Raw genomic sequence first — 22444 nt, 5'->3', positions numbered from 1 at the left:
TACAAAATTACAATGAAAGTTGTCTGATTTTTTTGTCTACATACCAACATAAATCCTTTTTCAAGATGATCAAGTTAAATTTGTCACTGCTGCCATTAGTTATAAAACTAAGAAACTTAGGTATAAGGAAGTTATCAAGAATTGTAGAAAAATGTTAATTTAATAAGCTAAAGCAGTAAAGCATGTCCTTAACATTTTTACCCGCATTTCTTTTATACTTTATATACACACTTTTGCTTGAGTAAAAAGCTTAAGTTGATACTCTAACTTCTACAAAAGTGTTTTTAAACAGTAGGATTTATACTTCTACTTGAGTGATAATCGTTAATACTGCCTAGGATCCCCCACAGGTTTACAGCCTTAGTGAAAAAGCCTGCTCCTTTATCCCGCTTATACAGATTACTGAAGGTCATAACTTTCCTAACAGTAGTTCACCACAGTGGTGAGGAAATGTGTGCAAATGCATGAAGGGCTGAATGGAGAGAAGTGATTTAGAGGATTTCATTCATTTCCATCCTGCTTCCCCACATCCTAATGCTACATATCTGTCGTTTCATTGGTCAACAGGTCATTAAAATCATATTTTGGTTCCACACATTTTATTCTGCGATAAAATGACAACTTCTCAGGTTTGCTGCTCTTATGAAGACATCTGGTCTCAGAAATGAACAAAAGATTTTTAAGCTTCTGTTTTAAAGTCATTTCTTGTTCAAATAGAACTAAAATATTTTATTTTTGCTTTTCTCATCCCTTTTTTTATATATATATAGAAAACTTTAAATTGTTGTATTTTAAAATAAAACTTAAATAAATCCTTAATCTTTTTTAACACCCTAACACTGACCCAGTGTCTCCAGAACCCGGCTGCCAGGGTCTGCATTAGATTGGCTGGGTCTCTACTCCCCCTACAGGTGGAGGAAGGGTATGACATTTACTGCCTTCTAGCAGGTTCTGATCCAGAGAAATATCCAGAACTTTTTGGATTTAATCTCTGTTCCTGTTCTCCGTTTCTTTGACCAATCAGAGGAACTGGACCTGAAGGTTCTGATTACCCTCCTGCAGCAAACACAGGCACATTTGCAGGTTCTCGCTGGGAGCGCCCCCTGCTGGCCAGGCAAAGGCTGAATCACCATGGTAACCACCTTCCTCATTAGAATCAATAATCAAACCGGATCTTTTATTCTCTTTATTATCAAAATCATTCTCTCTCTACAGCGCCTCACCACCGCCCTCTGGAGGCGCCACTGTGTTATGACAGCTGAGACCTCGGGCGGTGGAGGAAGTGACATCACAGGAAACATCTACAGTCCAGCCTTCATCGCCGCTCCGTGTCTCGTCTCCTGTCGTCTCTGTCTCGTCTTCTGCCATCGTCCCGCTCCCTCTCCCTCCGTCTGTCCTCTCGATCCGTCTCTCTCCATCTGTCGTCTCTGTCCTCTTTTCTCTTCTCGCCGTCTCTCCTTCTGCCCGTCTCTTTCTTCCTGTCCTCTCTGTCATCGTCTTGTCTTCTGTCTCTGTGGTCTCTCTCCGTCTCTCTGTCCCTGTCCTTTCCGTCCCTCCTGCCTTGCTCCTCCTCCCTGTCCCTTCCTCTCCCTCTCTCCGCCGTCCTCTGTCCGTTCTGCGCCCCCTGCTGGTTGTACTTGTCGTAGGCGGAGTCCTGCTTCTCCTCTTTGACCTGGACGGCGACAGGCGGATGACGAGGAGACGAATCTGACGAGGAAGAAGACTCTCTCCGCTTTTTCTTCTTCTCCTTCTTCTCCTTCTTTTTCTTCTTCTTCTCCTTCTTATCTGGGGTGGAAAACGACAGAGGAAGAGGTGAGGATGGGTCTGGATCAGGTGCTTTGTTGACAGCAGGAAGTGACCTCACCTTTCTTGGCCTTCTTCACAGGTATGGCGTCCTGCTCCTCTTCCTCTGAGGCGGCGGGAGGATCTCTGGGGGCACAGCCGTCCTCTCTGAGGCGTTTGGTGACATCGTCGATGTCCTCGTGGTCTTTGGGGGGACGGTAGTCCTTGACGTGATCCACGCGGATGGTCCGACCTTTGATCTGAAAGCAGAGTGGAAATGGATCAGCACCATCATCATCAGCACCATCATCATCATCAGCTCCATCATCTCCATGCAGTTCCAGTGGTCAGCCAGCGGGGGCAGCGTTGGCCCTCTCACCTTGATGCCGTTGAAGTTGTCCACAGCCAGGATGGTGCTCCTCTGGTCCTCGTAGCAGATGAAGCAGAAGCCTTTGGACTTGCCCGTCTTCTTGTCTCTCACCAGGTTGATGTTGACGACCTCGCCGTACCTGATGGGATCAAAGCGTTAAGGGCCGGTTATCCATTCCAGTGTGTTGCAGTGAGCTTGTCGCAGATATTTTTCATTTATCCCCAATAATGAAGCGTGATCTACGCTGTTATTCCACGCCACAACGCAAGATGGCCGACCATGAACTAGCTGTGGGTCTAGATACGGCCGAGGCGGTGAGGAACTGGGGGCAAGTTTGTGCGACATGGAGGGACATGAGAGCGAAAAAGAGCGGGGATCCAGGTGGAAAAAGAGTCCCAGCGTTTTCGCGCACCTCGCTCTTCTAGCTGGTCCATTTTCATGAGTCATTTTCCACAATGGCGGTCATACAAACAAAACAAGCCGCTAAGGTACCAAACAGGAAATCCGTATATGAGCGAATATAGATTTGACCAATCAGAGGCCTCCTGTGGGCGGTACAATTGTATTCACTGCGACACACATGCAGACGACCTGGTTTCAGAGTATAAATCAGCCCTTCAGCCGACATCAGACGATACAGCAGCTGGAAGACGGATCCTCTGACTTACTGAGAGAAGACGCAGATCAGGTCTCCCTCGGTCAGCTCGTAGGGGAAGCCTCCTGCAGGAAGTCCACAGACATTCAGATTAGTTCAATTTGAAGTTCAGCTGCAAACATTTTACTCTGGATCAGATAAAACTTCTCATCTTGTTCCTGATTCACTTGGGGCCTTTTGGCCCCTCGGGGCCTCTGCCTGATCATGACTAACCAACAAAGATCCAGGCGCTGTCCTTGTACACGCTGTGCCATGAAACGGCCTCGTTGATGCCCAGGTCGGCCTCCCGCTCGTTCAGCTCGTTGATCAGCTTCACCTTGGTCAGAGGACTGAAGACACACGGATCAGAACGCTCATCTTAGAACCAACACCGGTTAAACTGCAATCTTTGATCAGACACTAAAGAATTCATTTAAATTAGGAAGAAATTAGAACAAATCAGCAAAGATGCATTTTATTTCTGGAACAAATCCAGATGTTTCTGTCAGCTGTTCTTCATCCTTTAGTCTTCCTCTGATCTGAGGGCCTGTTCTGGTTCCCATTGGAGGCTTCATGGGGGCCCAGATTGTCTACAGATCACAGTGAGCCTGCAGAACTGAGAACGGGGACAGTCCGACCCACAGAACCGATCAGAGGTGGGGCCAAAAGGCAGGGCCCCCACCGGCTCATAGTTCTGAACGTGATGTAAGAGACGTCTGTGGCAGAACAGGATAACTGATTGTTAACTTAGAACCATGGATGCTTTAACATAATTTCCCACAAACACCAACATTCTGTAGAGAGAAAATGTGGTATTTTATTTTTCCACACCTAAAAATAGAGACCGATGGCAGCAGATATTTACTAAAAATTGGACTTTAAGCGTTTCTCAATAAGTGTACTCGTGAAACATCATCCTCAGCCCGAGTGCTGTTCCACTTCACAAGAACAGCAGACCGAGAACACACAAAGTCCCCGGATGTTGTTCTCAACCCCTCTCTATTTACCCAGCATGCATCAGAGCAGACTTGTCCAGTCTTGAGATTGACAGCTGTCCCAGCATGCACTGCGGCAGCAGCAGCTTTCAATGCAGCGCTCCATTGAAAGTTAAAAGTTCTCTTTTCTGTTGCAGCTGTTCCATATAACTACATTTTAGGATCATTTAAAACGAGAACATTATACTTTTAAGCCTCACTATAAGGCCCATTAACTGATGTAATGCATAATTTAAAAAAAAGAAATTCCAAAGTTGAGAGGACCCCGGCAACCAGCGGAGCTCCAAAGCTAACGGCAGCCATGTCTAATCCTAGCCCGCCTGCAGCAACCCGCACCGTGTGTGAAGTCCCGCTGGCTCTGATGACGATTTTTTTGTTTTATTTGAAAAAATGTTCATTTGATTTGTGTTTATCTGACTGTGTTCAATATTATTCCACCACTAAATGAAAAAAGCAATCATTTCTTATTATCTAGAGACTATTAATAACAGGAGGTGAAATGCAGCTATAGACGAGCCGGTCATGTGGTGATGTCATCAGTACGCTTCTGTTCCAACTGACCCAGATTTATGCTGCGTGCTCCCATTCTCCCAGAGTCCAGACATTCCTGTGTTCTTCTCAAGAACATACTTGGTGAGGACACGAGTCTGTACTTACGTTCAAGTGAATTGAGAAACGGCCTTTATGTTTTATAAAAATGGTGTTAAATTTGCTGCTCTGCTTTGGTTTGTCTGAACTCAGGGGGCCAAATAGCTCCTGAACTGCAACAAGCAGGATATCAGGTTATTCTCACACACAGAAACTAATCTGTGGTCATATAATCCCAGCCATCACCTAATCTGGAGAATTTAGTCATCATCAGAAATAGTCTTTCATGTTTTTTGGGTGAATTGTCTGAAAACTTCCTGAACATGGCGACCATCTTGATCCAGAGAGGAACCCAGCTGCCCTGGAGGTTTTGGTCCTAGAGACGCCCCTGCAGTCCAATCACAACAGAACAGCAGCTCGTTGTTTTAAACAAACATGAATCTTTTCTAAACAACCAAACTAAATAAAGTTTCATCCTTTTAGACAGGAACACCCTAAACTTTAAGAGGAGAGCGAACCCAAACAAAAATATCAAACTTTTGGATTCAATTTGAAAGCCGATTTAAAGAGCAGCATGTTACTACATCAATAGATAATTTGATTTTGGATTTAATCCGATTTATAAACCTGTTAATAAAAAAATGTATTTAAATTTGTTAAATTCTGAATGAAATCCGGGGGGAGGTGGCTGCTTTCAGTAACGAGCACAGGAGTAGGTCGGTACCGGTACCAAACGCGAACCAGACATGATAAATCCATCAGTCCACTACTGGCAGAACCAGCCCGAGCAAAAGGAGAAAAAATTACTTACTTCATGATTTAAAGCATCGGAGGAGAAGCGTCGTGAGGAGGAAACGGTTCACCGTGTTGACATAGACGACTTCCGGTTGAACGCTCCCCTCTGCTGCCACCTAGCGTTTGGTTTAAACATCACTATTTGGTTATTAAAAGACATCCACTGTTAATTATCGGAGAGCTCAGAACATGAGGAAATAAAGTATTTAAAATAATATAATTATTTATGTATTTTTGTTGTTTTTCCCAAGATAATAAACCTGACAAAATGAGCAGCTCTACCCCCCGCCTTTAGGGGGCGCTGTGGGGCTAGCTGCTAAGCGATCACCCGGTGAAAGTCTCAGTTCTGCCCATAAACGTTTACATTTTTTTATATTATCACATTTAAATTTTTCGGCACTGTGTTTAGATCGACGCTGATCTGTTTAATACCAGATGGAGAAAAAAAAGAATAATCAAACTTTAACATAATTCAGCTCCGATAAGCTGCTCTTCAACTGTCGCATTTATGGACACATAAAACGGGCTTCAACCGAACTGTCCGGTTCGGTTCCGCCTTCAGCAGTGAGTAAATCCTTTCTGATTCGGGGATGTAAACTGATCTCTGCTTCCTGGTGCTGGTTTCACTCTGGTTCTGTTTAAGATCCGTCTGACTCTGTGGACCCGGTGTTAATGTTTTCTCTGATCAGTTCTGACCCGGTTCTGTCTTCCTGTGATGGGCCACAGACCTGGTTCTGTGTCTGTAACCCGTCTGTTTGGGTCCAGTCCATCTCAGAACAGATCCGGGTCAGAATCATTAGACCCAGTAAAGCTTCCCTCTGAAGGATGGCTGGAGCTGGGTAACCTCTCCAGAGGAAACAGGTTTAATTAGATCCTGGGGTCCAGAATGGTACCGGATCATCAAGGTTCTTAAAGAAGAAGAGGTTCCTGAGGTTCACATCCGTTCCCCTCAGGTGTCAACACACTGCTGGTCAGCTGGCTTAAAGAAAGCAGTTCTGTTCCCAGATTTCTCTGTTTGGTTCCTCCTGGTGGCTGTAGGACCAGACTGGCCCTGCTGGTTCCACCCGATCAATAGAATGCTGTAAAGAACCCCTCTTTGTGTTCTAAGAAGATTCCCTCTGCGCTCTAAGCAGGTTCCCTCTCCGTGTTCTAAGCAGGTTCCCTCTCCGTGTTTTAAGCAGGTTCCCTCTCCGTGTTCTAAGCAGGTTCCCTCTCCGTGTTTTAAGCAGGTTCCCTCTCCGTGATCTAAGCAGGTTCCCTCTCCGTGTTTTAAGCAGGTTCCCTCTCCGTGATCTAAGCAGGTTCCCTCTCCGTGTTTTAAGCAGGTTCCCTCTCCGTGATCTAAGCAGGTTCCCTCTCAGTGTTTTAAGCAGGTTCCCTCTCCGTGATCTAAGCAGGTTCCCTCTCCGTGTTTTAAGCAGGTTCCCTCTCCGTGATCTAAGCAGGTTCCCTCTCCGTGTTTTAAGCAGGTTCCCTCTCCGTGATCTAAGCAGGTTCCCTCTTTGTGTTCTAAGCAGGTTCCCTCTCCGTGATCTAAGCAGGTTCCCTCTCCGTGATCTAAGCAGGTTCCCTCTCCGTGTTCTAAGCAGGTTCCCTCTCCGTGTTTTAAGCAGGTTCCCTCTCCGTGATCTAAGCAGGTTCCCTCTCCGTGTTTTAAGCAGGTTCCCTCTCCGTGATCTAAGCAGGTTCCCTCTTTGTGTTCTAAGCAGGTTCCCTCTCCGTGATCTAAGCAGGTTCCCTCTCCGTGATCTAAGCAGGTTCCCTCTCCGTGATCTAAGCAGGTTCCCTCTCCGTGATCTAAGCAGGTTCCCTCTCCGTGATCTAAGCAGGTTCCCTCTCCGTGTTCTAAGCAGGTTCCCTCTCCGTGTTCTAAGCAGGTTCCCTCTCCGTGTTCTAAGCAGGTTCCCTCTCCGTGTTTTAAGCAGGTTCCCTCTCCGTGTTTTAAGCAGGTTCCCTCTCCGTGATCTAAGCAGGTTCCCTCTCTGTGTTCTAAGCAGGTTCCCTCTCCGTGTTCTAAGCAGGTTCCCTCTCCGTGTTCTAAGCAGGTTCCCTCTCCGTGTTTTAAGCAGGTTCCCTCTCCGTGTTCTAAGCAGGTTCCCTCTCCGTGTTTTAAGCAGGTTCCCTCTCCGTGTTCTAAGCAGGTTCCCTCTCCGTGTTCTAAGAAGATTCCCTCTGCGCTCTAAGCAGGTTCCCTCTCCGTGTTTTAAGCAGGTTCCCTCTCCGTGTTCTAAGCAGGTTCCCTCTCCGTGTTCTAAGCAGGTTCCCTCTCCGTGTTCTAAGAAGATTCCCTCTCCGTGTTCTAAGCAGGTTCCCTCTCCGTGTTCTAAGCAGGTTCCCTCTCCGTGTTCTAAGCAGGTTCCCTCTCCGTGATCTAAGCAGGTTCCCTCTCCGTGTTTTAAGCAGGTTCCCTCTCCGTGTTCTAAGAAGATTCCCTCTCCGTGTTCTAAGCAGGTTCCCTCTCCGTGTTCTAAGCAGGTTCCCTCTCCGTGTTCTAAGCAGGTTCCCTCTCCGTGATCTAAGCAGGTTCCCTCTCCGTGTTCTAAGCAGGTTCCCTCTCCGTGTTCTAAGCAGGTTCCCTCTCCGTGATCTAAGCAGGTTCCCTCTCCGTGTTTTAAGCAGGTTCCCTCTCCGTGATCTAAGCAGGTTCCCTCTCCGTGTTTTAAGCAGGTTCCCTCTCCGTGATCTAAGCAGGTTCCCTCTTTGTGTTCTAAGCAGGTTCCCTCTCCGTGATCTAAGCAGGTTCCCTCTCCGTGATCTAAGCAGGTTCCCTCTCCGTGATCTAAGCAGGTTCCCTCTCCGTGTTTTAAGCAGGTTCCCTCTCCGTGTTCTAAGCAGGTTCCCTCTCCGTGTTCTAAGCAGGTTCCCTCTCCGTGTTCTAAGCAGGTTCCCTCTCCGTGTTTTAAGCAGGTTCCCTCTCCGTGATCTAAGCAGGTTCCCTCTCTGTGTTCTAAGCAGGTTCCCTCTCCGTGTTCTAAGCAGGTTCCCTCTCCGTGTTCTAAGCAGGTTCCCTCTCCGTGTTTTAAGCAGGTTCCCTCTCCGTGTTCTAAGCAGGTTCCCTCTCCGTGTTCTAAGCAGGTTCCCTCTCCGTGTTCTAAGCAGGTTCCCTCTCCGTGTTCTAAGAAGATTCCCTCTGCGCTCTAAGCAGGTTCCCTCTCCGTGTTTTAAGCAGGTTCCCTCTCCGTGTTCTAAGCAGGTTCCCTCTCCGTGTTCTAAGCAGGTTCCCTCTCCGTGTTCTAAGAAGATTCCCTCTCCGTGTTCTAAGCAGGTTCCCTCTCCGTGTTCTAAGCAGGTTCCCTCTCCGTGTTCTAAGCAGGTTCCCTCTCCGTGATCTAAGCAGGTTCCCTCTCCGTGTTCTAAGAAGATTCCCTCTGCGCTCTAAGCAGGTTCCCTCTCCGTGATCTAAGCAGGTTCCCTCTCCGTGATCTAAGCAGGTTCCCTCTCCGTGTTCTAAGCAGGTTCCCTCTCCGTGTTCTAAGCAGGTTCCCTCTCCGTGTTCTAAGAAGATTCCCTCTGCGCTCTAAGCAGGATCCCTCTCCGTGTTCTAAGCAGGTTCCCTCTCCGTGTTCTAAGAAGATTCCCTCTGCGCTCTAAGCAGGTTCCCTCTCCGTGTTCTAAGCAGGTTCCCTCTTCGTGTCCTAAGCAGGTTCCCTCTCCGTGATCTAAGCAGGTTTCCTCTCCGTGTTCTAAGCAGGTTCCCTCTCCGTGTTCTAAGCAGGTTCCCTCTCCATGTTCTAAGCAGGTTCCCTCTCCGTGTTCTAAGCAGGTTCGCTCTCCGTGTTCTAAGCAGGTTCCCTCTCCGTGATCTAAGCAGGTTCCTTCTCCGTGTTCTAAGCAGGTTCCCTCTCTGTGTTCTAAGCAGGTTCCCTCTCTATGTTCTAAGCAGGTTCCCTCTCTGTGATCTAAGCAGGTTCCCTCTTCGTGATCTAAGCAGGTTCCCTCTTCGTGATCTAAGCAGGTTCCCTCTTCGTGTTCTAAGCAGGTTCCCTCTTCGTGATCTAAGCAGGTTCCCTCTCTGTGTTCTAAGCAGGTTCCCTCTCTGTGTTCTAAGCAGGTTCCCTCTCTGTGTTCTAAGCAGGATCCCTCTCTGTGTTCTAAGCAGGTTCCCTCTCCGTGTTCTAAGCAGGTTCCCTCTCTGTGTTCTAAGCAGGTTCCCTCTCCGTGTTCTAAGCAGGTTCCCTCTCCGTGTTCTAAGCAGGTTCCCTCTCTGTGTTCTAAGCAGGTTCCCTATGTGTTCTAAGCAGGTTCCCTCTCTGTGTTCTAAGCAGGTTCCCTCTCTGTGTTCTAAGCAGGTTCCCTCTCCGTGTTCTAAGCAGTTTCCCTCTCCGTGATCTAAGCAGGTTCCCTCTCCGTGTTCTAAGCAGGTTCCCTATGTGTTCTAAGCAGGTTCCCTCTCTGTGTTCTAAGCAGGTTCCCTCTCTGTGTTCTAAGCAGGTTCCCTCTCCGTGTTCTAAGCAGGTTCCCTCTCCGTGTTCTAAGCAGGTTCCCTATGTGTTCTAAGCAGGTTCCCTCTTTGTGTTCTAAGCAGGTTCCCTCTCCGTGTTCTAAGCAGGTTCCCTCTCCGTGATCTAAGCAGGTTCCCTCTCCGTGTTCTAAGCAGGTTCCCTCTCCGTGTTCTAAGCAGGTTCCCTCTCCGTGTTCTAAGCAGGTTCCCTATGTGTTCTAAGCAGGTTCCCTCTTTGTGTTCTAAGCAGGTTCCCTCTTTGTGTTCTAAGCAGGTTCCCTCTCCGTGTTCTAAGCAGGTTCCCTCTCCGTGTTCTAAGCAGGTTCCCTCTCCGTGTTCTAAGCAGGTTCCCTCTCCGTGATCTAAGCAGGTTCCCTCTCCGTGTTCTAAGCAGGTTCCCTCTCCGTGTTCTAAGCAGGTTCCCTCTCCGTGATCTAAGCAGGTTCCCTCTCCGTGATCTAAGCAGGTTCCCTCTCCGTGTTCTAAGCAGGTTCCCTCTCTGTGTTCTAAGCAGGTTCCCTCTCCGTGATCTAAGCAGGTTCCCTCTCCGTGTTCTAAGCAGGTTCCCTCTCCGTGATCTAAGCAGGTTCCCTCTCCGTGATCTAAGCAGGTTCCCTCTCCGTGTTCTAAGCAGGTTCCCTCTCCATGTTCTAAGCAGGTTCCCTCTCCGTGTTCTAAGCAGGTTCCCTCTCCGTGATCTAAGCAGGTTCCCTCTCTGTGTTCTAAGCAGGTTCCCTCTCCGTGTTCTAAGCAGGTTCCCTCTCCGTGTTCTAAGCAGGTTCCCTCTCTGTGTTCTAAGCAGGTTCCCTATGTGTTCTAAGCAGGTTCCCTCTCTGTGTTCTAAGCAGGTTCCCTCTCTGTGTTCTAAGCAGGTTCCCTCTCCGTGTTCTAAGCAGTTTCCCTCTCTGTGTTCTAAGCAGGTTCCCTCTCTGTGTTCTAAGCAGGTTCCCTCTCCGTGTTCTAAGCAGGTTCCCTCTCCGTGTTCTAAGCAGGTTCCCTCTCCGTGTTCTAAGCAGGTTCCCTATGTGTTCTAAGCAGGTTCCCTCTTTGTGTTCTAAGCAGGTTCCCTCTCCGTGTTCTAAGCAGGTTCCCTCTCCGTGATCTAAGCAGGTTCCCTCTCCGTGTTCTAAGCAGGTTCCCTCTCCGTGTTCTAAGCAGGTTCCCTCTCCGTGTTCTAAGCAGGTTCCCTATGTGTTCTAAGCAGGTTCCCTCTTTGTGTTCTAAGCAGGTTCCCTCTTTGTGTTCTAAGCAGGTTCCCTCTCCGTGTTCTAAGCAGGTTCCCTCTCCGTGTTCTAAGCAGGTTCCCTCTCCGTGTTCTAAGCAGGTTCCCTCTCCGTGATCTAAGCAGGTTCCCTCTCCGTGTTCTAAGCAGGTTCCCTCTCCGTGTTCTAAGCAGGTTCCCTCTCCGTGATCTAAGCAGGTTCCCTCTCCGTGATCTAAGCAGGTTCCCTCTCCGTGTTCTAAGCAGGTTCCCTCTCTGTGTTCTAAGCAGGTTCCCTCTCCGTGATCTAAGCAGGTTCCCTCTCCGTGATCTAAGCAGGTTCCCTCTCCGTGTTCTAAGCAGGTTCCCTCTCCGTGATCTAAGCAGGTTCCCTCTCCGTGATCTAAGCAGGTTCCCTCTCCGTGTTCTAAGCAGGTTCCCTCTCCGTGTTCTAAGCAGGTTCCCTCTCCGTGTTCTAAGCAGGTTCCCTCTCCGTGATCTAAGCAGGTTCCCTCTCCGTGATCTAAGCAGGTTCCCTCTCCGTGTTCTAAGCAGGTTCCCTCTCCATGTTCTAAGCAGGTTCCCTCTCCGTGTTCTAAGCAGGTTCCCTATGTGTTCTAAGCAGGTTCCCTCTTTGTGTTCTAAGCAGGTTCCCTCTCCGTGTTCTAAGCAGGTTCCCTCTCCGTGATCTAAGCAGGTTCCCTCTCCGTGTTCTAAGCAGGTTCCCTCTCCGTGTTCTAAGCAGGTTCCCTCTCCGTGATCTAAGCAGGTTCCCTCTCCGTGATCTAAGCAGGTTCCCTCTCCGTGTTCTAAGCAGGTTCCCTCTCTGTGTTCTAAGCAGGTTCCCTCTCCGTGATCTAAGCAGGTTCCCTCTCCGTGATCTAAGCAGGTTCCCTCTCCGTGTTCTAAGAAGGTTCCCTCTCCGTGATCTAAGCAGGTTCCCTCTCCGTGATCTAAGCAGGTTCCCTCTCCGTGTTCTAAGCAGGTTCCCTCTCCATGTTCTAAGCAGGTTCCCTCTCCGTGTTCTAAGCAGGTTCCCTCTCCGTGTTCTAAGCAGGTTCCCTCTCCGTGATCTAAGCAGGTTCCCTCTCCGTGTTCTAAGCAGGTTCCCTCTCCATGTTCTAAGCAGGTTCCCTCTCCGTGTTCTAAGCAGGTTCCCTCTCCGTGTTCTAAGCAGGTTCCCTATGTGTTCTAAGCAGGTTCCCTCTTTGTGTTCTAAGCAGGTTCCCTCTCCGTGATCTAAGCAGGTTCCCTCTCCGTGATCTAAGCAGGTTCCCTCTCCGTGTTCTAAGCAGGTTCCCTCTCCGTGTTCTAAGCAGGTTCCCTCTCCGTGTTCTAAGCAGGTTCCCTCTCCGTGTTCTAAGCAGGTTCCCTCTCTGTGTTCTAAGCAGGTTCCCTCTCCGTGATCTAAGCAGGTTCCCTCTCCGTGTTCTAAGCAGGTTCCCTCTCCATGTTCTAAGCAGGTTCCCTCTCCGTGTTCTAAGCAGGTTCCCTATGTGTTCTAAGCAGGTTCCCTCTTTGTGTTCTAAGCAGGTTCCCTCTCCGTGATCTAAGCAGGTTCCCTCTCCGTGTTCTAAGCAGGTTCCCTCTCTGTGTTCTAAGCAGGTTCCCTCTCCGTGATCTAAGCAGGTTCCCTCTTTGTGTTCTAAGCAGGTTCCCTCTCCGTGATCTAAGCAGGTTCCCTCTCCGTGTTCTAAGCAGGTTCCCTCTCTGTGTTCTAAGCAGGTTCCCTCTCCGTGTTCTAAGCAGGTTCCCTCTCTGTGTTCTAAGCAGGTTCCCTCTCCGTGATCTAAGCAGGTTCAAGTTTGTGTTTGTCTCAGAGGGATGATGGTGATCTCTCAGCTCTTCATCCTGTCCTCCAGAGGCGACCACCTCATCTACAAAGACTGTATCCTTCTGATCCCAGTAAAGACCAGTAGGTTCTACTAGAAACCAGTAGGCACCAGTAAAGATGGGCTTTTTTACTTTCATTTTCTAGTCGAGTTTCAACCAATTAGCTTTTTCTGCTTAAAGAACCCAGGTTCTCTGCTAAAGGACAGGAACTGTGATCTCTAATTTATTTTATTCTGTTTTATTTTGCTTTCTATTGTAATCTATTGTTTTCCATTATATTTTGTCCTTTTTCATTCTGTTCTATTCTATTGTCTTTTTCTATTTTAAGGTGAACTCTTCTATTTCATCCTATATGATTATATTCCATTTTATTCTATTTCATTCTGTTCTATTCTGTTTTGTTTTGTAGTCTATGTTGATGTGTTCTATTTTATTCTATATGATTGTATTCTATTTTACTCTTTTCCATTCTATTGTGCTCTATTCTATGTCTCTATCAGCCAATCAGAATTCAGCTCTATGTTTTAAAACTTGACTGTGAGGCGACTCTTAGATCGTGGAGAGGCAGGAAGTGATGTCATCGATATCTTCTATGAGAAGGTCACAGCGCTGAAGGGAGACCAGCCTCCGGTTGTCATGGTAACACCCCTACCATCTGGATGGGACATTCCCATCCCTCATCCTAACCCGGTGTTTCTCTCCAGAACCACAAGGATTTGCACTTTGTCCACGTCAAGCAAGGAGGACTCTACTGGGTTGCCACGACGACAGCGGACTCCTCCCCATTCACCATCATCGAGTTCCTCAATCGGTAGGTTTGGTCTCAGCGAACCATCTGAGTCCAGATGTTGAGCCAACATGTGTCCCGTTTCAGACTCGCTGCTCTGGTCAAAGATTTCTGCGGCGGCATCTCAGAGAAGGCCGTCCAGATGAACTACGCTCTGATCTACGAGCTGCTGGACGAGGTTCTGGTGAGTCCGTCCCTCACGATGTTCTGGGTTCTCAGAGAGCAACATTTATTACCATCTGTCTCTGCTGCAGGACCACGGATACATCCAGACCACGTCCTCCGACATCCTGAAGAACTTCATCCAGACAGAGGCTGTTTCCTCCAAAACCTTCAGCCTGTTTGACCTCAGCAACGTGGGGCTGGTACAGTAGAACCAGATCCAGAACCAGCACAGATTTGATTTGTTCCTGAACCAAACAGCTCAGGAGAATCAATTCAAAAATGGTCCAACAGTCTGGTTCTGGACTGCTCACGATTCTTCTCTGTTACAGTTTGGAGCAGAAACTCAGCAGAGCAAAGTTGCTCCAGGTTCTGCTGCCACCAGACCCATCCAGTCTAGCAGAGAGCAGGTAAGCTTCACCCTCACCGGTTCTGAACCAGGTCCATCTGGACTGTGTCCTCCTGAGCTGAACTCCCAGGTTCTGTTGATGAGGCGGTTCCTTTGTCGTTCTCCAGGGGGGGAAGAGCGAGATCTTTGTGGACGTGATCGAGAGGATGTCCGTAGTCATTGGATCAAACGTGAGTCCAGTCAGAATGTTCTGGGTCGGGTCCACTGTCCTGAATGGGCCCATCAGAGCTGTTTGTGTTCCGACCCACAGGGGGTTCTGATGAAGGCTGACGTGGAAGGAGAGATCCGGGTCAAGTGCTACATGCCAAACTGCTCCGGTGAGTTCCTCCGCAGTGAGTGATGGTGGAACCCTTAGAACCAGAGAGACGGTGGAACCCTTAGAACCAGAGAGACGGTGGAACCCTTAGAACCAGAGAGACGGTGCAACCCTTAGAACCAGAGAGACGGTGCAACCCTTAGAACCAGAGAGACGGTGGAACCCTTAGAACCAGAGAGACGGTGCAACACTTAGAACCAGAGAGACGGTGGAACCCTTAGAACCTGAGAGACGGTGCAACCCTTAGAACCAGAGAGCCGGTGCAACCCTTAGAACCAGAGAGACGGTGCAACCCTTAGAACCAGAGAGACGGTGCAACCCTTAGAACTAGAGAGACGGTGGAACCCTTAGAACCAGAGAGACGGTGCAACCCTTAGAACCAGAGAGACGGTGCAACCCTTAGAACCAGAGAGACGGTGCAACCCTTAGAACCAGAGAGACGGTGCAACCCTTAGAACTAGAGAGACAATGGAACTCTTAGAACCAGAGAGACGGTGGAACCCTTAGAACCAGAGAGACGGTGCAACCCTTAGAACCAGAGAGACGGTGCAACCCTTAGAACTAGAGAGACGGTGGAACCCTTAGAACCAGAGAGACGGTGCAACCCTTAGAACCAGAGAGACGGTGCAACCCTTAGAACCAGAGAGACGGTGCAACCCTTAGAACTAGAGAGACGGTGCAACCCTTAGAACCAGAGAGACGGTGCAACCCTTAGAACCAGAGAGACGGTGCAACCCTTAGAACTAGAGAGACGGTGGAACCCTTAGAACCAGAGAGACGGTGCAACCCTTAGAACCAGAGAGACGGTGCAACCCTTAGAACTAGAGAGACAATGGAACTCTTAGAACCAGAGAGTCAATGGAACCCTTAGAACTAGAACCAAAGAGACAGTGGAACCCTTAGAACCAGAGAGAGACGGTGCAACCTTTAGAACCAGAGAGATGGTGGAAGCATTAGAAATAGAACAATAGCGACGGTGGAACCCTTAGAACTAGAACCAGAGAGACGGTGCAACCCTTAGAACTAGAGAGACAATGGAACTCTTAGAACCAGAGAGACGGTGCAACCCTTAGAACTAGAACCAGAGAGACGGTGCAACCCTTTGAACTAGAGAGACAATGGAACTCTTAGAACCAAAGAGTCGATAGAACCCTTAGAACTAGAACCAGAGAGACTGTGGAACCCTTAGAACCAGAGAGACGGTGGAACCATTAGAACTAGAACCATAGGGACAGTGGTACCCTTAGAACTAGAACCAGAGACGGTGCAAACCTTAGAACTAGAGACAATGGAACTCTTAGAACCAGAGAGACGGTGCAACCCTTAGAACTAGAACCAGAGACAGACGGTGAAACCCTTAGAACCAGAGAGACAGAGTGGAACTCTTAGAAAGAGAGAGATGATAGGAACCATTAGAACAAGAACCAGAGAGACAGTGGAACCCTTAGAACCAGAGAGACGGTAGAACCATTAGAACCAGAGAGACGGTAGAACCATTAGAACCAGAGAGACATTAGAACCAAAGAGACAGTAGAACTATTAGAACCAGAGAGACAGTAGAACCCTTAGAACCAGAGAGACAGTAGAACCCTTAGAACCAGAGAGACAGTTGTGAGTCTGAATCTGTCCCACTCTGTCGTTTGTCTCAGAGATGAGGATCGGTCTAAACGAGGAGTTCTGCATAGGGAAGGCCCAAGTCAGAGGTAAGCTCCTCCCACCTGGTCTTTTGACCGGGTCAGAACCAGTTTCCCACTAAAAGGTTCTGGTTCTGTCCAGGATACGGAGCAGCGGTGCGGGTCGATGAGTGCAGCTTTCATCAGATGGTCCAGCTGGAGGAGTTCGACAGCCACAGGATCCTGCGTCTCTGTCCGACACAGGGAGAGGTGACGGAACCATCTGTGGTTCTGGATTAGTTCTTCATCATCTGCTGTTCCCTCACTCCTCCTCCTCCTCCTCCAGCAAACGGTGATGCAGTACCAGCTGAGGGATGAGCTGCCGGCGCCGCTGCCTTTCCGCCTCTTCCCAACCATAGAGAGGGACCCTGCTGGAAGGTGAGCTGGTACCGCCCTCAGAACCAGAACTGCTGGTACAGAGGAAACAGGAAGTTAGAACATCTGGTTCTTCAAGAGAAACTGAAGGAACTGTGAGGAAGGTGGTTCTGGGTCCATCAGTGGATCCACATCTTGTTTAGGCTGCAGATCTATTGCTGATACCGGGTTCTGAACACCCACAGATCTTTCTTTAGTTCCCCATGCAGAAAAGCAGAACGTTCTATGGAGCATTCATGGTCCAGAAGCAGACAAACTGGGATAAGAACAGAGACAACAACCAAAGATCTGTTTATTCATTCTAGTTTATATGTTCTAGCAGAGCTGAAGTGGATCCCCCTCCCTGACCCGGTCAACTAGAACCAGAACCTCTCCTGTGTCCAAAATGTCTCCTGCTCTCTGATTGGTTCTGTTCTTCTTCTCTGCAGGCTCCTGATGTACCTGAAGCTCCGCTGTGATCTTCCACCAAAGAGGTCCGTTTGAACCTGAACCTCCAGTTCTGGTGGAACCCTCTATCATGGCTGCCAGATCTGCTGCAGATAGATATAGAGGGTATAGAGCGTACTGGGTTATGGTCTGGGTTCCAGATGGATCCATTTAAACTGGTCTAGATGTTCCCAGCTTGATCCGTCTGAAGGTTCATGTTTGTTTGTTTGTTTTTTTCGGTTCTGCTGGATCTGGGCGGGTCAGAACAGGGCTGATTGAACTGGGCTGCTGCAGCCCGTTCCAGCCCGTCTGGCCCTGATTTGCACATGAAAATCAGTCTAGGTGCAGCAGCACGTCAGCACGAGCGACATATGCAAACATCTGGACCAGCTCCAGGCTCGGCACTGCTGGTTGCTAGGAGGCGGCCCTAGTTCCTTTCTGGGGAAGAAAAAAAAAAAGCAATCGAGTGAAGTTTCTGTCCATCAGCCTGACAGGAACCAGAAGGTCCTGAATCAGAATATCTGGACCCATCCTGGTTCCTTCTGACTGGACCGAACATGGTTCCTTCTGACTTGAAACATCCTGGTTCTTTCTGATTGGACCCATCCTGTTTCTAAGGGTCAGCAGAAACCAGCAAAGTGAGTCTGAGGATGGAGCCCACAGCCCCTCTTCATCTTCCCACAGAGGTGGTACCAGGATGGTCATCAGGCAGTAGAACCTGGACCTGAAACAGCTGAGAAAGAAAGTCGATGACAGGATAGAGAGAGCTTCCAAAGATGGACAGGGAGTGTGTTGGACTTTGTCCCGATGATGAAAAGGGGACGTGTTGAAAGTCAGGATAGAGAAGCAACAGAAGGAAGTAGAACATTCTCTGGAGACCCAGGTGAAGGTCAAAGGTCAGAGGGAGCTGAGTTTAGAGAGGAAGAGGAGGAGGGTCTCCATGGTGATGGTTAATGAAGATAATGATTGTTACTGATGATGATGATGACACTCCTGTCCTGTTTTGCAGCTCTGCCATCAATGTCAGCATCTTCATCCCGGTTCCAAAAGGCTCTGTCAGGTGAGCTAGTTGCCATGGAAACTATTGTTCCTGTTGCAGTAGATTCTGGTTCTGGTGTGTTCTGGTGGATGGATCCACCTAAACCTGGTTCTGATCTGGAGATTAAATGAGCCATTTGAGCAGCAGTTTGGGTCGGACAGAACCACAGGGCCTGCCGATCCAGACTGATGTTCTGATCCGACCCAGCAGAGTCCAACATCAGAACATTCAAACAAGTCTGGTCCAGACTCCAGCTGAACCCACCTGGTTCTGGTTCCATGGCTCCAGAACCAGGAGGGTTCAGCTAGAGTCTGGTGTCTGATGATGATGATGTCCATCGTCTGTCCCTCCAGCCTGTCCCAGGAGTTGAGCAGTCCGGATCAGAACGCTGAGCTGCAGCAGCAGAACCGAGCTGTGGTCTGGAGGATCCCGCGTTTCTCTGGAGGAACCCAGCTCTCCGCCCTGTTCAAGGTCAGGGTTCTTTTCTCTGTGCCTGCAACGATCAGAACCTGTTGAGGAAATAACCGGCTCAGTCCAGATTAAGGATCTGACCTATGTTTTACTCTGGGGTCTGCGGTTAGAGGTTCTGGACAGAAACCTAAGCCATCTCAGACAGAACCATTCAGAGACCCGGTTCTATGCCAGTCAGGCTCCAGTGTTCTGGTGGGACTGAGATCCAGTCCATTAGAACAGGGATGCCCGGTCCTGTCCTTCTTCTGCTGAGTTGTCTTTCGGGTCGGACTTTCTGGAGACATGCAAAACTGGGTCTTCTGGGTCCCCTAAAGCGGGTCGGCCATCCCCTCGTCTCAGTTCTTTCTGACTCAGAACTTTACATGAAGTTACTTGGAGGCTCAGAACCAGAACCTGGGTCCTTCTCAGTTGGACCTGCTGAGCTGACCCGTTCCCTTTAATAGGTTCTAACTACTACAGCCCAGTTTATAGAGCAGAACTACGAGCCAACATTTAAGAATCATCAAGGTAAAGTCTGGTTCCAGTTTGCCGATCCTGATGAGTTCTGGTTCTGTGCATGCAGAGATCCATCTGTGTTACCCTTTTGGTTCTGACCCATGTGTCTCTTTCCCAGCTGGACGTCCCGGCACTGAGCTCGGCCTCCATGTTAGAGCTCGGTCCGGTCGCTCTGACCTTCGAGCTGCCCAAGCTGACCGCCACCGGACTGCTGATCCGCTTCCTGCGCCTGACTCCGGTCCAGCCCGGCACGCCGCAGCGCTGGGTCCGATACGTCACTCACTCCGACTCCTACGTCATCCGGATCTGAACTGGGATCAACCAGAACTACGTCTGTAAATAAAGTTGTGTTGAACCAAGCCAGACCCGATGCTTGTTGTTTTTGGACTTGAGCAGAACTAGAACCAACCCTGAGCAGAACCAGACCAGCTGACTTTTTTCCAGGTTTAGCTTCTGTCATTTCTATCAGACCACGGAACCAGCAGTAAACCATACAACAGTCCACCTATTCAGAACTAGAGGTCCAAAACAATCCAGACAAATGAATACCCTGCTGGCTGAAGGAGAACCCTCAGAACCAGAACCTTCAGCGGCGAAGCAGCTGGATATAGACCTTCAAAATAAAGCTACCCTCATGCTGGGTTCTGGAATCTATCCAGTTCTCAGCTTGTAGAACCTTCAGTTCTCTATAACCCAAATTACACTACTCTGACCTGTCCCGAGTTGGGACCTAGTTAGGATCAGTTAACCATGCCGACCTCGGTTCCTCACGACTTGCACACCACACTAGCACGCAGGCTTGGACTGGTAATCTGTGATGCTAGTCCTAATTTCAGCGTGCGAGGGCCCGCCCTCCTTAAATCATACAGGACCCAAAACTTAGTCTCTGGATGAAGCTCCTACCTGTGACAGTAAATTACTCAAGGAGCTCAAGAAGTAAACGATGTTAATTACCTAGATGATGCATGCGGTATATATAGCCCTGCCTTGTCATGCACCTCCTTCTGACGGCTGGCATATGATGTAATTTATTTCTTCAAACTGTAAAATCGTTGCAACAGACTAAGTTATAATAAAACTAAAATCCTTAGCAACAAACTAAATTATAATAAAATTAAAATGCTTTCTTTAAACCAAACTACGATGTTCCTCTTATATTTGCTGAATTAATGTTAGAGTATCTTGCAAAAAGATGTTGCGGTGCATGATGGGGTTTTGCATCGAAAGGCTTTCGTTTCCTTTAGATGCAATCTTGTCTGCATGCATTGTTGCCAGGTTGGGTTGTTTCCCAATCGGATATGTGGTGCAGTTTAGGATGGCCGTCTATGGGTAAAAATATTTTTCTTTAGATTTATGGCCTAAGAGATCAATAGACTTTGGTTCTTATTTCGTATATATCCAGACGGTTCATGAAAATCTTTTGGGCTGGAAAACATGAGTCAGTGACATCAGGCAACCCTGCTGATGTGGTGAGTGTGGACATAAGTGGGCCAGTGTCGATGGAAAAATGCCAGGGCCGAAAATCGTTCCCAGTCTGAGCCTGCTAGCACGGTTCCTCGCCTCCCAGTGACAATCTACGCTACTACTGCTCTCTAGAGGGAAACAAGCAAATCATGAGCTGACATTTACAGTCAATGGTTATCTCGGTTACCCTGTTTGGACCGATCTCAGTATAGTTTCAAAAGTTTAGTATAAATCAGGCTTATGGCACTACAGCAGGGGCGCTCCAGTCCAGTCATCGAGAGCTACCATCCTGTAACTTTTAGATGCATCTCTTCTCTAACACACCTGAATCAAGAGGCTCAGTCCCCTAATTTAGCTCAGCAGAGGCAAGGTAACGAGCCACTCATCCGACTCAAGTGTGTTAAAAATGGGGTGCATCAAAAAGTTTCAGGATAGCAGCTCTTGAGGACTGGACTTGAGCACCGCTGCATTACAGCTACTGTTACCATGGTAACGCTCAGATCTCTGTTCTCCAGTTGGTTCCAGTGGTCTGCAGTTGTCCCTGAATTACCGGTCGTTCTAAAAAAGTCTCTGAATATGCCGTCTGGACATGGACCAGAAAGATTCTGGATCCTTTGAAGCAGAACCGTCAGCGAGTATCAGCAGGTTCAGTCCAGAAGGTCATGGTCTCATCTGCAGAACCGAGAGGAAACCTCAAAATGAGAATTCTGAGATTCTGTGCTGATTCAGTCCGATCATGCTCCCTGACCCGTTCCATTTCTCCTTTCGAACTTCCCTCTATGATTCAGCGGCTGGGCCACTGGCGCCGAGGCCGTTCGTCCAAGGTTAGACCCGGTTAAAGCCCGGACCGATTCTGTGGGCTCATCTTTTCCTCTGAGTTCCCACAGGAAGGCCGGCGGCGCTGATCCAAAACAGCCGCAGGAAGTGGACGAGGCTGACAGGGACAGCGGCCGGGTCGGCTCTGGACTTCCTGATGGAAACAGTTTGGACGGCCCGGTTCTGAGGTGTGTCCTGTTTTAAAGGCCCGACTGCAGCGCCTCTTTATGGTCTGATTTCACAACATGATTCTGCTGAGCAGCGTGTTCTGGATCAGAGGATTGTTCCAGAACCGGCTGTAACCTCCTCTGGTTCTGGAATGGGTGGGGTGAGCAGAACCAGAGGAAACTGACCTTTTGGACCCAGACTGGGTTCCACCATCAATCTCCTTACATAACTGGGTCTGAGGAGACCTTTAGGGTTCTAGTAGTCTGTTCTGTCAGCTTTGACCCGTCCTTTAAAAAGGTTCTGGAGTGATAACCACCATCTCTAGAGGTTCTGTGGTGCGTTTAACTCAGACGTTAGGTTTGGTTCAGAACCTCTGAAGTACTAGAACCAAATGTACTGATTATCTTGCCTGGTTCCAAAGCCACAGAACCGGGTGTCTAATTGGACCCGACCTCTGTACCAAGGTATCATAGAACCGCAGCTGAAGCCCGGTCCAAACCGGGTCATCAGGAGGATATGGATCACTGACGCCATGCTGGACCTGAACCAGAAATTTGAGCCAGAACTCCATTACTGAAGCCAGGTTGTAAAGGAGATTGGACCAGAACCAGAACTCCTTCACAGCAGTTTGAGGTTCTGCTGATCTTCAACACTTTAAGAGCTTCAGAACCCCTGAGACGGGTCCAAGCGGGTCCTGGAAGCATTCAGCGACACCGTGTTCCTAACAGGACCATGCTGATTCCAGAAAAAAGGCCCAGTTTGGTTCTGGGTCATGAAAAGGTCCAAAGGAACCAGCAGCCTATGGGATGGAGGTCCATCTCTGACCCGTCTGGACAAAGACAACCGTTTCTGACAGAGAGGCCAGTTCTGTACTGGGAGCGCTGGTTTGGACCGTTTTACTTCTTATTGGACCTAGTCCAGCAGAAGTTCTGGAGGTTTCATTGGTTCAGGTTCATCCTTCCTTCCTGCCTGCATGTGGTGGTTCTGACCCGTCAGGCCAGTGGTCCAGTAGAGCTGCTGGAACATTTGCAAAATGAGGAGTGGTTTCTTCCGGAGAACACAGGCAGGAAGAACTTAGAGGTCAGAACCAGGAGGGTGTTGCTGTTCTGGGTCAGAGGTTCTGCTGGAGCTCAGGGCTTCTGGTTCAGGTGGCCACGCCCCCTCAGAAGCTTCCAGGACCAGAACCTAAGAGCTGGAGATGAGG

At 48.8% G+C, this 22444-nt stretch overlaps 2 protein-coding genes across 3 annotated transcripts; one reads left to right on the top strand and one right to left on the bottom strand.

Annotated features, from left to right (window-relative positions):
- Positions 1-1171: 1171 nt before the first annotated feature.
- rbmx2 (RNA binding motif protein X-linked 2) lies at positions 1172-5276 on the bottom strand. Its single transcript, XM_038300671.1, has 6 exons — positions 5181-5276; positions 3021-3136; positions 2821-2872; positions 2162-2291; positions 1865-2042; positions 1172-1785 (listed from the first exon to the last, which is right to left on the bottom strand). The coding sequence occupies exons 1-6, from the start codon at positions 5183-5185 to the stop codon at positions 1316-1318; spliced, it is 951 nt and encodes a 316-aa protein (XP_038156599.1). The 5' UTR covers positions 5186-5276; the 3' UTR covers positions 1172-1315.
- Positions 5277-5461: 185 nt separating this feature from the next.
- Positions 5462-19157, top strand: ap4m1 (adaptor related protein complex 4 subunit mu 1). Of its 2 annotated transcripts, none has more exons than XM_038300717.1 (16): positions 5462-5728; positions 12604-12694; positions 13193-13278; positions 13344-13450; positions 13514-13610; positions 13681-13791; positions 13921-13998; positions 14105-14167; positions 14248-14314; positions 15963-16016; positions 16090-16196; positions 16273-16364; positions 16790-16834; positions 17797-17847; positions 18180-18297; positions 18911-19157. In XM_038300717.1, the coding sequence occupies exons 2-16, from the start codon at positions 12631-12633 to the stop codon at positions 19100-19102; spliced, it is 1332 nt and encodes a 443-aa protein (XP_038156645.1). In that variant the 5' UTR covers positions 5462-5728; positions 12604-12630; the 3' UTR covers positions 19103-19157. The 2 variants fall into 2 exon arrangements, with proteins under 2 accessions (XP_038156645.1, XP_038156646.1); XM_038300718.1 differs by having other exon boundaries at positions 12601-12694.
- Positions 19158-22444: the final 3287 nt, after the last annotated feature.

The sequence above is a fragment of the Cyprinodon tularosa genome, unplaced genomic scaffold, assembly GCF_016077235.1.
Source record: "Cyprinodon tularosa strain WSP-4 unplaced genomic scaffold, ASM1607723v1 ctg453, whole genome shotgun sequence".
Classification (NCBI taxonomy): domain Eukaryota; kingdom Metazoa; phylum Chordata; class Actinopteri; order Cyprinodontiformes; family Cyprinodontidae; genus Cyprinodon; species Cyprinodon tularosa.
The sequence above is the reverse complement of the archived record's forward strand: the minus strand, read 5'-3'. Positions and strand labels throughout refer to the sequence as shown.

Coding starts and splice junctions, on each gene's coding strand:
- rbmx2 (XM_038300671.1), bottom strand. Junction 2,292..2,820: donor CTGATCTGCGTCTTCTCTCA/GTAAGTCAGAGG, acceptor TGATCCCATCAG/GTACGGCGAGGTCGTCAACA. Junction 2,043..2,161: donor ACAACTTCAACGGCATCAAG/GTGAGAGGGCCA, acceptor CTCTGCTTTCAG/ATCAAAGGTCGGACCATCCG.
- ap4m1 (XM_038300717.1), top strand. CDS start 12,631: ATGATGGTGATCTCTCAGCTCTTCATCCTGTCCTCCAGAGGCGACCAC. Junction 13,451..13,513: donor ATCATCGAGTTCCTCAATCG/GTAGGTTTGGTC, acceptor GTCCCGTTTCAG/ACTCGCTGCTCTGGTCAAAG. Junction 17,848..18,179: donor GTTCCAAAAGGCTCTGTCAG/GTGAGCTAGTTG, acceptor CTGTCCCTCCAG/CCTGTCCCAGGAGTTGAGCA.